This window comes from Solea senegalensis, linkage group LG1 (assembly GCF_019176455.1).
Source record: "Solea senegalensis isolate Sse05_10M linkage group LG1, IFAPA_SoseM_1, whole genome shotgun sequence".
Taxonomy (NCBI): domain Eukaryota; kingdom Metazoa; phylum Chordata; class Actinopteri; order Pleuronectiformes; family Soleidae; genus Solea; species Solea senegalensis.
The window spans coordinates 15525405-15539732 of NC_058021.1; the positions used below are offsets into that span (position 1 = coordinate 15525405).

Here is a 14328-nt window from a genome sequence, read left to right on the forward strand (position 1 = left end):
GCACATTTCATCTTTAATGGACGCCACAAAATTGTTAGCTAATGACACACATGGCACACAGCTAGCAGGACAATGAGTCAGAGTAAATGTAAATATAGTGAGTTTTTTCTACACACAGCTTATGAGGATTTCAGGTTCAAATATAGATATTAAAGTGGATTTGTAATCCATTAGAGCTTTTTTTTTTTCCAGATGTGACGGATTGTGTGGTTTCATTACAACCACTGTAACATTAATGGCATATGATACACTCTTGGTTACGGCTTGGAAACATCGACAGTAAGCCTCTAAATCACGGGAGCTGAGAATAAAATGCAGTACAAGATGATGTCACTGTTTATATTAGCATTTATTCCTAATTGAGTCCATCACAATAATATGAGACACAAACTGTCCAGGACAATTTACCACTTTATACTTTCACATTCAATGTTAGAAAATAGACTTCAGCTCATGAAATACACAATTCCTTTTTTTTCCCCATCGTACAATATCAACTGTAATAATGAATGAGAAGTCAAATTTGTGGGTCAATCTAATTAAATGGATGCAAATGACCTTGACCCACAACACATGTGCAAGTGAAATAGATAAGGTCATGAAAAGTAGGGCTCTAAAATATTTATTAGGATGAGCAGCAGGTATGTTCTAATGGACTCATTCATTTTTAAACCAGGTTTTCACCAAAATACATACTGCTGAGAGAAAAGTTTTTAAAAAAAGGATAAGCCTCAGGTCTGAAAGCTTGCCAAAGGTAACTTCTTACACAAAAAGGTTTCATGAATAAATGAGGACTGTTAGGTGAGGTGGACATGCTGTGTTAGTTCAGGTCAGGTAAATATAAGTCACCACTGCTACAAAGGCTTTTTATGGTAATCAATGCATTTAATTTGCAGAACCTCTGTTCTAGAACTGCTGTGCCGAATCTTATTGCCAGTATTATAAATGTTTGCCTTAAGGCTGGTTTTCATTTCAATATTACATTTCATGTTATAGCATCAAAGCCTTTGCCTCAACAGAGAAGCCATTTCACAAGTCAAAATAGAAGTGAGCATCAGCCGCCCTCGACCGACCATCAGTAATCTCAGCATTCAGAACATTCGGCTCACTCCTCTTGTATGCGATATAGCCACTGTCTATAGGATTATGTCTATATGTCTATAGATTATTGATACATGGTTGAGCACATGATGCATGATTACATGATGCAAACCAACACTCCAATAACAATCACCATATTGCAGTTGCCTCTGTGGTAATAACGGCTAGAAAAGTGTTGCAGAACATTAAAATAACACACTGATGTTTACTTTTTTAAATTTTTTTCGAGGGACAATGTTGCATCACTTCATATTATTTGTCATTATTTTTTTGCACATTATTGCTAAAAATGTGTTTTACACAGTAAAGTCCTTTGATTATCACATTCCATTCAGTTCATCTGAGAGGACAAATATGTTTGTGCCCAATTAAAAACAAACGGCTTCATTATGAAATACTGTCTCATAAGCTCCATGAATGTTGTTATTTCTTACAAATGGCTAAAAATGATATATTCAACAAAACCAAACTCCTTTCATTTATTCATTTATTACTGACATTTTAATTCAAATTCTAAAGAAAATGATCAAATTGTTCAAATCAGGTTCAAATTGAGGGGTTCACATTCAGATATTAACAATTCAACTCTCAGATTTGATCCCATACAGGCGTTTTTGACTATACTTTCATGTAGTGATTGCATTACAGCATAAACTGAAGTCAGCGAACCAGAATATGAGAATATGTAGAATTGCCTGTACAAAGATGCAACCCACACCCACACATGCACACAGAGAGAGAGAGAGAGAGAGAGAGAGAGAGAGAGAAATGCAGACACAGTGTGAGCTGCACAGGGTGCGAAGAATGAGGTCAGTAGCCTGAGAATGTTCAACTGAACTCTATGAAAAAAACACTCAATAGTCAAAAGCCAGAGACTGTTGTCCTTTTAACCTTGTAACCTAATGAAGAGTGTTCCTTCTGCAGGAGCAGAGTGTAACACAGTAATCAGTGCACTGCTGCGGAAATTAAGAATGACTAATAATTTTTCCCACTTCACAAAAGGCTTTTTCTGTGAAGTGAAGGCTCTCCTGTGGCTGGGGTCAACGTAATTTATTAATTCATCTTCTACACCTTTAACCTCCACATGAGGGTTGCGGTGCCAATCCCAGCTGACATAGGGTGAAAGACGAGGTTCACCCTGGACAGGTCACCAGTCCATCACAGGGCCACATAGAGACAAAGTCCAATAAACAATGAGCAATGGGTGTAAGTGACTCGCTTAGGGATACTCCAGCCCTTGGACCTGGAGTGGACTCTCAAAACAACAACTCTTTGGTTACAAACCATGGGTTTCCAAAAAGATTAACCTTGTAAAATCTATGCCTGCTTAATTCTTTAGAATATGTTTGCCACTTTATCAACTGTGAGAAGCCTTTTCTGGTACAGTGTTCTGTCATTATTAGCTGGTAAGGACACAAGAATTTCTGGTTGACTGCTGCCACGTTTGGTTTTGTGTCACTTTGATGATTCCAAAAGAAAAAGGATTTCAAACGCCAAAGTCGCAAGATAACACATTTGAACCTCCTGGTGGCATGAGTGGATCAGCACATTCTTTGTATTACAAATCTCAGTTTTCAGTCAGAAAAGCTGCCCCTTCTGTCCTCTTATCTGTGATCAGTTCAGAGCAAGAGTCCATGTCACAGGGTAACTGACAGCTCACTTGGCCACATGCTCTAAGAAGTCATTGTCTACGCCTCATAAAACCACACTAAGAAAAGCTTGAACTGTCCCTCGAACATCCAAGTAAAGCAATCACACTGGAACAAAAGCGTAAGAGGACTAGAGTACAAAAGGTCACACATGCAGAGGAGAATACTTCATGCAATCAACCCTTTTTCCACAGGGTAACATGCAGCCTGCTGCCTGCCAGCAATTAGGACAAGGTCGTTAATATAACACCCGTAAGTGCAAATTTCCCAGAAATCCTCAACATTGTGGACTTAATAGGCGCCACTTAATCAACCAAGGTGTATCTACCAGTGATTGCTAATATTCTACTTATCAAAGAGAATGAACCTTGTGCAGATGGTCACCTTGACTAAAATCCCTTTCACTCGAGCAAACGCAAAATAAAACCTAAAGCAGATGCAAAATCGTGTTGATGCTCCCTAAAGATCTCAGCAAATAGCACAAAGTGCACTCATAAAAGAAGAAACACAATATGCGGTATGTGTCTTTCTGCAAAAAAGGTTATTCATGTTGGTTATTCTTTAGGATTAAAGAAACATCAGACATTCTTAATCAAGTCATTGATTCCTGGCATTTTGTGACACAAGGTTCTCTATAAAAAGCTGTTTTCCTGCAAATCTGTTGCTACAAAGGCACTAAATGACGTGCCGAGGTATTAATGGCTTAGACATGGAGAATACAGTGCATATATGTGGCATTAAGACTGCATTTAAAGGATTAAATACACATCGGTGTCACAAATGTTAATGCATACAGTTGAGGATGGAGAAGCTCAGACTGTCTGGTGAGTGAAAAAAAAAAAAAAAATATGCAAGCACACATGGACTCCACTGTTAAAGGTTTACTTCAACTGAGAGGCCTGCAACAGCCCTGTCAGCGTGATCGTTCCACTTAATACAAGGTCACCGGTGCTGGGATCCTTGAACCATGTTTTTATGTGACTGAAAAGGACCAGAATTCCTGGTTTGAAGTCAAAAGTCCACAGCAAACGGCAAAAACAGTGTGCATGGACGGGAGCAGTTCAAGGCAATATCACACATTACGCACACTGTCAACACTGTGCAGCAAAGCAGCACAGTCTGAGTTCATTTACTCTGCATCATTGGAATACAAAACCATATTATGAAGTGTTTGAGGTGTTGTTTTTAGTTTTTTTTTGAATAATGAAATTGTGGATAGCAATCTCGTCTAACAGCAAGAACTTCTTATGTTTAAATTTAGATAAAACATTATCCATGGTCTAGAGGAGTGCTGAACTAAAGTAGAACTGATCCTTGGTACATGAAAGGATTGGGGCCAGGGTTTCTGAGCTTTACCACATCTGCATAGTTCTAACTAATCCATTTACATTTTCTCCACACTGCACAACTTCTGCCTCGCTACATACTGTAAATAAAACTGAAACCACTGCAACACAGATCTAAAACAGCATCCCATTCTTTCAATGGGGTTCTAAAGCTGGGTGACATTTCAATCACAATAACATAATGTATTTTTCTCCAATAGCAATATAATAAATGTTCAATATAGTGCGTGTTATGTCCTGTCTATGAATTGGTTTGAAACCACAATTAAGTCTTTTGCACAAAGGAATAATTGTCTACAGGGACTCATTTGAATTTCCTTTTGTGCAGCAAGCAGTGGTAGTCTTCTTCTTTTTTTTTTATTCCATTCTTTCTTCTCCCTTGGAAAACCACAAAGCAACTTGGCCGCTGACAGCTTCAATTTAGGTGCCTCATGTAGAAGCAACTAATAGTCCGAGGCAGACATGAAGTGCAGATGACAGAGGTCTGGTAAGCTTCGAACTCCCTTTTTCAAGTCAGGGAAGTTTGCGTATACTGATGTGCAAATGGATGCAGAGATAATGACGGCTTATTGAATCACTGAGTGTCCCACCACGAATGCACTGTGTCGTTTGTGCCATGCACAAATCCACAAACATAATCATACATTTGCTGCAATTTTATATATGAGATTTTTATTTTAATTTTTTTAGGAAATTAACTAATATAACCCTCTATTCATTGATTTAATGCAATTCACTTGGGTAATCCTGTGTTTTGCAAATACTTTAATTAATCAGTTGACATTAAATTAGTAAATTACAGTCCCCATACAAGAATTAAAGCAGATTCACATGGAACAACTTTAGTTGCACTATAACTCCACAACTTTGCAACCACACTCAAAGTTTGTGCTCCCATTGGCCCGGGTGTTAAATGCCGTGGAGTTAAGCAAAGTCCAGCCAAACGTCACACGGTTATCTGAATTCAAAACTGGCAGATTTCCACTCCACTGCAATGTGAGGATTTCTTACTTATTGCTGGAAAAACTGGAGCTGCGAAGTGCATACTTATAAACCCATAAGTCCCCGAGTTTTGCAATGAAACAAATAAAAGGTCCTTTTAAGAAACCCGGCCTTCTCTCAGCCATAAGCCATGTGCCAAGGGAGTATTCCTGCCTGAAATTTGAGGGATTTCCAAATCACGTGAACAACTGGTGTGAACTGGTCTATTTTCCCTGCTCTTGATTATTTAGAGAATAGCCTTTAAACTGTCTACAAACCCAGTCCATGTATTTAGGGGAGTAGAATAAGTCTAAAAGGGTTTTGTATACTTAAAAATGTAGTCCCTTCGTCGACAGTGGGGGTAGGGCTGAACAGAAACATCCATCACTGGCAAAAAACGTCTACATTGCTGAGAGTTTTCACATGTCAACTCAACTGAGGTGCTGTGGGATTCCAATCATATTGCCTGCAAGGAAGTCCTCGGCACAATATAAATACAGCAGATAGCTGCTGGAGAAAGACACACAGAGAACACAGACTCATCATAGCGTGTGCATTCTATCAGTGTGTCCCACATCTTTTTTCATTATGGACTGCTATTCTTCTGTCCAATAGGGCAACACTTGGCTTTATATTGGACATGATGAGACGCCTGTCAGGGGGAAAGCCAGCTGAGCCTCTCTGAAATGTGTCAAATTTTAACAATTCTGAGATAAACCATGTCAGACACATCAGCTGACACGCAGAAGATGACTCTTAAGAGAAGAAGAAAAAAAAGAAATCACCGTTACATTTATGACATGTTGACAACGACGACGAGAAATAGTTTCACGCTTTTGTCGACGCATGATTTACTTAGTACCCATCAAGAAGTTGTCAAGATTACAAAATGTGAAGCACAAAAAGGGGCAACATATCCAAACAGCAACATATTTGCGAATGCCGAAGATCACCGGGAAGAGGCACATCATTAAAAATATCTGTCAGACGTGTAAGTTTTTCACCGAGGTGTGAAACTGGCATTGAGTTACACATACCGTCGCATTCTTCAAGTGGAAAAGTTAAGGGGGGAAAAAATAACAGAGGTCACGGTAAGTCAAGAAAACAAGCCTTTTCCTGAGTCAAACACTGCCACAGTATAACCTTACCATGCCAGTGAAACTGAGAACCTGCCTATTAACACACACGTTACGAGTCTGACTCAAAAGGTCTTAACTGAGCAATGTGTCAGTCAACACACACACACACAAAAAAAAACACAGCCACGACATGAGGATGTGCACCATTTCTACAAAGCAGTTGAAGAATACAGATTGCTCTTTAGTTATCTTGGATTTCCCCAAGCGACTGTGAAGCTCTGTAGTGAAACACTGAACATATAGATCACTGCAAGCAAACATGTGAAGTGACCGGTGACGACAGCAACACATCTCTAGAAACGATGTGCTGCAAAATGCGATTACAAAACAGTGCGATTCAAATCAGCCGACGCGTAACCTCATTACACCCCGACCAAGGTGGGCATTAACATCATCCGTGCTCTCTCGCAAACCCTGCCACTTTATACTCCACCGCTGATGTCCATGTCTTCACAGTCCCCGCTCCACGACATGATACAGAGAGCAAGAACACGTTGTTTTCGGTGTGTTCCACTGACTCTGAGTGCAGCATCTGTGGATCATCTCCCCAGAGCTACACACTCTCCATAAGAAATACGCAGAGATGGAGCAAGAACAAGCCCAACTCTGGTGAGATGAATATATTTTTAATCACATTTCGTTTCAGTGCTTTCAACACGCGGCAGCTTACATGGAGTACTATATTCACCATCAGCATTTTCATGACATCATACATTAGTGTTTACTTGTTGTGTTACTATTTCCAGTATCTTGCCTTCTTTATAGGCATCATTAGACTGCAACCACCTCATAACAATGTGTTTAAGACTTTCTTAACAATTCATACTGAGACCTGGTTATAAAGGAGTAGAGCCAGCCAGGGTGACATCATACAATACTCTTATCCTGTCTAACTAACAGGGGGAAATCTAAAAAGCACACTGTTGAGAAGACAGTCAAAATGGCACTCTCTATTTTTAAATTGCAACTTGCACTTTCTGAGAATATCAATGAAACAACAATTGGAGAACAGAAGGGTAAACCTCCCTATAATTCCAGATTGTGCCAGTGAAAACTCCCATTTTGTAGGTTGTAATAGTAACAGCTTAGGGCTAATTTAAAGTGTTGATGTGACAATTTGCAAAGTAATAAAAAGCTCAAAAAAAGTATTGGGTATGTTCAGAATTACCTCTTCATCTACATTTAGGACCAGCAAATGGCACTGGAAAAGAAGAATTTCATTGCAGCAATAACATGACAATAAAAACTTTGAGACCTTGAGTTGTGAAAAAAAAAAAGTGACCTGAAGTTGAGCTACGACGCAATGTGGCAGAGGGTAGGACAATATGAAGCACAACCACTTTATCATGTTGAGTGCATGGCATTACATTTGTATTCAACTTATTAAAGTTAAAGTTCCATATAATTCAACCTTGATAAATTGGAGGCACACATAATTAAAACGTATCACTGCATAATCACAATCAGTGCACTTCACTATATGGAGGAACAGTGTTGGTTCCCTGCTGGATGAAATTCATTAAGTCTAATCCTGATTAAAGCTGCAAGGGTTCATCCTTGCCCGGTTTGAAGGATTAATATCAAATTCTAAATTGACAATATGTCACAACTAACCGCGTGTGTGCTGATCTGCGGCATCTCTGTCATCCACACTGGGCGCAAACTGTGTCTGCTGCTCACCTGCCACAGAGCCTCTGTGCAGCTTCTGCTATGTTTCACACAGAGTTTGCCTTTGGAAATCATTTAACATTCTTTTAAGTACTCAACTAAATGCCAAGACTCTTCAGTATGAAGCTGCATATTCATCAATGCTACAAATATTTCACAGAAAAAAATATATATATTTGGGAATTGAAATGGTGGTGTGCTTTTACTTTAAAACACAAACAGGACGTGTTGTTTTTGTGACCTATGCAATGGATGTAGACAGTGAGACTGGGGTGGAAAAAAATCACTTTCACTACATATATTTGCGGGGCAAATAGGCCTTTGCCCCGAGTGTGCTTGTTTTTTCTTCGGATTGTCCAGTTTGAATGGTTGTATGGTTGTTAGTCTCTATGTGATGGACTGGCAACCTGTTTGCAGGTTTACCCCGCCTTTCGCCCTATGTGTGCCTGCAGGAAAAGAGAGGTACATGTAAATGTGCCTACTGTGTGAAAGGCCAAGGACCCCCAAACTGGAGGAGAGATGGAGTCGGATGGAATCTACTATATACTGTATATTGCATAAGACCTTTATTTGTATTAAACTGGGTGTGGTGTCATGTAATAATTGAATGTGTCAACTGATACTGTTGATAATATCAATTGGTCAGTTTCATGCATACATGGTCAAACTGGTGTTTTTATTTTAAACATTAATGTGGAAACAAAAATGAGTGATGTCACTGTCGTGCATAAACATGTCTGTTACAATATGTTATTTGAAGGGGGAAAAATTGGAGAAAAAAACCTGTCATATATCATATATTACCATTACATCAACCAATCATTCACCCACATTCACACCCATGGTCAATTTAGAGTGTCTAATTAACCTCGGCATGTTATTGGACAGGGAGAACATGCAAACTCCGGGGTCTTTTTGCTGTAAGGCAACATTGCGAGCCATGTGGCCTGCCTGTGTCAAATGAAAGTATTTTTTTGGTTCTTTTTCAATACACAGTTCCAGCACAACGTTTTTGTGTCGCATGTATGTTATATGTTAGATATGTTATAGATATTTAACATATCTAAGAACATTCACAGCTTTTACATATATTTCCGTGACGCTCTCAAGTGGGGACATTGTTGAATTCACATGGCCGGATGGACACACTTCCACCAGTTAATAATAATGAAATTGCTTCACAAAGTGTTGAGAGACAAGGAATTTCTTTATGTTTGTGGAGACAGATTCAGTGGAGCATGAAAGCACAGCACTAAGTGATAGATTAAATTGTTAGACTGGCCTTTTAAACCATGGAGGACACAAAAAGGGTCACAAAGGACGACAAAATTGAAATCACAAAGTTTTGTTACAGTCTGAAGGTTGTGTGGATGTCTTTGCCAAAAATGTACTTAATCATTTCTGACACACGTCCTGCTGCTTCTCTTCCCCTGTTGAGAGCAGTAAAGGTCACGATGTTAAGCCTGGTCTTACATCACACGCACACACACACACACACACAACACGCACGCATGCACACACGTTTGCATAGCATCCGTACTGAGGACACTCATAAACATGAAGCAATCCCTAACCAAAATTCTAACCCTCACCCTAAAGCCAGGTCTTAACCCCCAAAAAGTCCTAGAGATTTGAGGACCAGCCAAAAATGTTTAGTTCTCGCAAAGCTAAAAACACACATTCTCAGCCCCTCCCACCGCTAAAATGACCATTGAAACGATCTGAAAACAAACTGATGAGATCTGTTGTGTAAGCATGGGCGGGGCCTTTTCCTTTCAAAGAAAAATGACAGAGACTTGACAGAAGTGCACTGTAAGAAGGAGCAAATTGGTCCTGACATGGCTTTGTTGTCCTTCTGTGTCTTAATGGAGTCTGCTCACAGAGAGAATGAAGATTACGTGGAGGTTTACAACTTGCTGAGTAAATAAATACATCATGAAATAATGGTTCCATCTGCCGGAGGTATAGCCCTTTGCTGTCGCACCTCATCACGTAATCAAAGAGGTACCTGCTATTTTAATAGATGACAGAATGATTTACAAAATTCCAAAATCACAATTCTGCCGGAGACAAATTATATTTGCTACTGTTTCAGGCTTCAGGAGTGATCCTCTTTTTGTGATTTGCCTTGTTACATTGGTCAGCTACGTCACAGAGCGTCTTAAAACAATAGCAGGCAATTATAACAAAGCTGCTCCTTTCATGTCACCTGCAATTTGGTTCGTGAATGAGCGTTGCATAATGGATATTAAACTGGACAGCAAACACATCTTTGTCCGAGTGCTTAATGAGACATTCCAATTGGAGGTGAACAATGTGTTGGGAGTTAAAAAGACGTGTTTTTCAAATTCCAGCTAAATCACAACATAATTAAATCATTTTGAAATAAGAGCAAAAGCAGTTAATTATACGTGATGTCACTTTTCTACTGGCCTGATAACCTACATTTTCATGAATGTGATAGCACCAGCCAACGTCTGTTTAATAACTCTGTTTGAAGCTGCAGACCAAGTGTGATTAGAAGAGGCGATCACAACAAAAGTCTCAGCAGTCTCTGCAACACAAACACAATTTGACAGAAATTATAACGGGGTGTATTTGAAATCCATTAAATGGGCATGAAAAAAGCAATTTTAATATAAAAAAATGATGATGTTACTATGAATTCTGTGCTTGTTTGACAGATTTATCTCCTGTTGTGTGTGTTTGGATGAAGCTGCATGTGTTCATTCCTTCTGCTGTGGTTTGAAAATGATTTATTATCAAATTAATGGTTATCTGCTGACAAAACTAAACAGTCATTTTCAAACAAATTTTTAACAAATATTAACCTTGTGATACAGGGGGAGTGCATTGACACTGTGAGTGGCCTTGGCTGAGGTTTGAACTCTCGGTTTGCAGTTTGACAATCGCATTTTCAACATGTCTGCCCCACTGAACAACCGAGCCACTCTCCTCGTCACGATTAAGTTGTCAACTTTGATTCAAGCTTAGTCAAAACTGCTCTTCCATTGACCTTCCACCGAGGATCCAGACACATGCAAGTTATCACCGAGGAAAACACGCGGTCATGAGGTAGAAATTAAATCCCTGTGAGGTTCCAGAAAGCAGTGCTTCCGCTGAACAAATGTAATAAGCGAGTGAGAGAGGAAAGCGGCCATGCAGTCACACTGGACGACATATCAGTTAGAGCTTTGTCTGTCACTGCAGCCTGGCTGCTGAAGTGTGAAAGAACATGGACTCATGAGTGAGATGTGCCACAGAGAATCATGAACTGTTCCATCAACGTGAGCTTGAGCAGCGCTTGGGTCCGAGCGATACACCAAGCCCAGCTTGAGCCAAACCAGACATGTTTACTGCTTTCTTTCTTTGTTTTGTTTTGCGTCTCGCTCTGATGTAGTTAATATAAGCCGCTCCAAATTTCCCCGATGTGCTGTTGCACAGTCAATGCAACAGATTCTAGATGCTTTGGTAGCCGTAATGAATTCATGGTCCCTGATGATATGGATTGGAATATGAAGACTTCCTAAACCTACTGATACAAAGACATAATCACACGCTGAGCCTCTGGAAAGTGGCACAACCCTGTATTTTGAAAATTGCATATCTTGTGTTAAAAAAGAAAAACTTTCTTTCTATAAACAGAGACACAGATTTTCCACTCTTAGCTGTGGCTTTCAGTGAAATCAACGTCCAATTTGGTCACAGTTTGGGGGGGGGAAAAAGGGTTTCTTTTTTTGTGGAGAGGAAGACTAAGCAAACACCAAACTCGAAAACGGGTAAACACCATTCACAGACAGAGCCTTTTTTAATGACTGAATGTTGAATCAGCTATAAATACACAGCTATGCTATAATTGTTTTCCCCTGCCATCTAAACCAATGAGCCTAGAGGTCCACTGCGGTCCAGTGATGGACCACATCACTGGGAAAATGCACTGTACCTCAGAACCTGGGCAAACTGCCTGTTGAATGCAGACCAGCCTCAGCCAAAACACACAGAACCCACTTGCTGTGCAGTATATGTGTGTGTGCGTGTGTGTGTGTGTGGAAAAAAAAAAGCTGTGGCAATATTTGAGAAATCACAATGTCAAACAAAAGTAAATGATTAGAGCAGTGACTTGCAGAGGTGAAAAGTGTTCAGGTGATGCAGTTCAGTTATGAATTAAATATTTACTCCACATTCTGACTGCAGCGATGCAGAGCAGTGGAACAATCCATAGTAAACAGAGTGCAGTGCCTATTACAGGAGCTGGGTTGCAGACGCTGCATTACACAGACCCAGTGATATTGTATTCATTGTGACCACGGCAGAGAACAATCCCTAACAACAGGAACATTGTTGTTGACACCTTTGTATTTATTCTCTCAGGTCCTGCCACAAAACTGTCAATATGTGAGTCAATACACGACCATCTCTCTCACAAACAACCTGTTTGCATGTTGATTAGCTGACTGTCATTCAATTCTTGTTCCCTCCGTGTCTCGTTCTACACATGTTAACAACCCAATGATCTTTCCAATCGAATCAGTCAGAACGGGCCAGACATTGTACTGATCGACAACTGAGAGGGAACTTGTGCAGATGCTGAAAGGGTTTGGTCTCATATGAAAAATCATTTTTATATATATACACACATAAACATACATATATATATATATATATATATATATATATATATATATATATATATACACATATACATATATACACATGTATATATAGACACACACACACATGTAAAAATATATAGATATACATACATGTATATGTAGAAACAGTATAATATTATTAAGGTTTTTTTTTCCAGTTATTTAAGCACAAACAGTCACATGTGAGTGTGCAGCTGCTCTCTGAAGTGCTGTCAATGATCTGTGGCTCATCACAGACCTTCAATATGACAGTTTAGTTATTAAGGAAAGTGCATGTAAAGAAAATGACTCACCAGACAAAAACAGCTGAGGAGTGAGATGAGGAGAAAGTCCAGGTTGTGGAGCAGCAGAGTGGATCCCATCCCTGACCTGAGGCAACTCTACCTCCAAGAGTTCCTTGCAGACGCCGGTGATGCTCAGATGCAACTATGTGATTCGCGTTTAACTCTCCTCGAAGTAGAGATAGTTGTGTTTTCTCACTCCATCTGACCGCTCTCTGCTAATGGCGGCTTGTGAAATCATAACTCTGTAATCGCCTCGCTCTGCCTTCGGTTTAATTTCCTATAATCTACTATATGCCCAGGCTGAGCGCGCTCTCTGTATTTCTCTGCATCTGTCTTTTTTCCTCTTCTGAAATTACATCCACATGTCAGAACTATTTATGTCGCTCTCGCTCTGCGGTGGGAAGTTCAAATGAGTCTTTGTAGGGGAAGAAACCAACGCTGTATTTTTAGGTCTTTTAAATTTCCCCTCAGACTAACTTAAACACTTCAGTATGAAGCTGTGCGCCTTATGGCTTCTTCCAGTCGTCTCGTCTAGGCGTCAGATCAGTGTTGGACAAAAATAAAGCCCGGCATGTGTCACTCCATCACCAGTCTCTGTTAAATTTCACTCTTTGATTCCTTGTGACTCGTGTCACCGTCAACGCAGTGTTGTGCCATCGCGCAATGAACCAGCACGGTCCCAGGTGATTTACTGTTATTTATTTGCCAGTAAAATAAAACAACAAACAACGTGACAGAGCAGAGTGTAAAATGTTTAACTTTTCATAGAATGTATCTCATTGATTGCAGTGCCGGCTGCAGCTGCGCTCCACTTTCTTCTCGCATCTTTCCTACTAGAAATGCCCATGCGTAATTTTCCCTGAACACAATCTAGCGTGGCAGCGGCCACACGTCAACCGAATGTATGAAACTCGGCTCTGTCTTACTACGGTGATGTCAAAATCTGAGAAGAGAGAGAGAGAGAGAGAGAGAGAGAGAGAGAGAGAGAGAAGCGCCAGTAAACTTGGCTTCAAGAATCTCTTACTTACTATCGAGAGAAAGCCAAATTCAGCCTGACGCACAAACAGCGCGCAAACCCCTTGTGTAAAGTGTTTGTGCGCGGCGGAAACGCAAACGTGAAGGCAGATCGTGTTGGGAAGCGTGTCCAGATGAGGAAGGCTGCAGGTCGTGTTCAGTAGTGAGTATGTGGATGGAAAGGGGCGGGGGCGGAAAGGAGGCAGGTAGGGTGGAGCGTAAAAGCCTCTCATTGGTGCGCCTTCTCTTACGTTGGAATAAACCACGACTCCGAAATGACATATTTTCTCACCCCTCAAACAAACTCCACATTCAACAGATCGCAGGGCCTTTGCCAAACCACCGTTTTTTTCCCCCTGTACTTTCTCAAAAGTTGCATCTAGTAGGATTGGATTACCCAGACATAAAGCAGGAGGAGATGTCCGTTTTTATCTCAGGTACTCTGTGTTCTGTCCTACTGTAATTTCCATAGTTTATAAACGTGTCTCTACATG

The 14328-nt window shown here is 40.2% G+C and overlaps 1 protein-coding gene across 1 annotated transcript in view; it reads right to left on the bottom strand.

The window, feature by feature from the left end:
• pth1r (parathyroid hormone 1 receptor) overlaps positions 1 to 13982 on the bottom strand; it is a 44384-nt gene extending 30402 nt beyond the window's left edge. The window contains exon 1 of the mRNA XM_044042399.1: positions 12830 to 13982. Coding sequence (XP_043898334.1) covers positions 12830 to 12898 — 69 coding nt within the window. The 5' untranslated portion in view covers positions 12899 to 13982. The remainder of the gene's footprint in view (positions 1 to 12829) is intronic.
• Between the last annotated feature and the right edge of the window lie 346 nt (positions 13983 to 14328).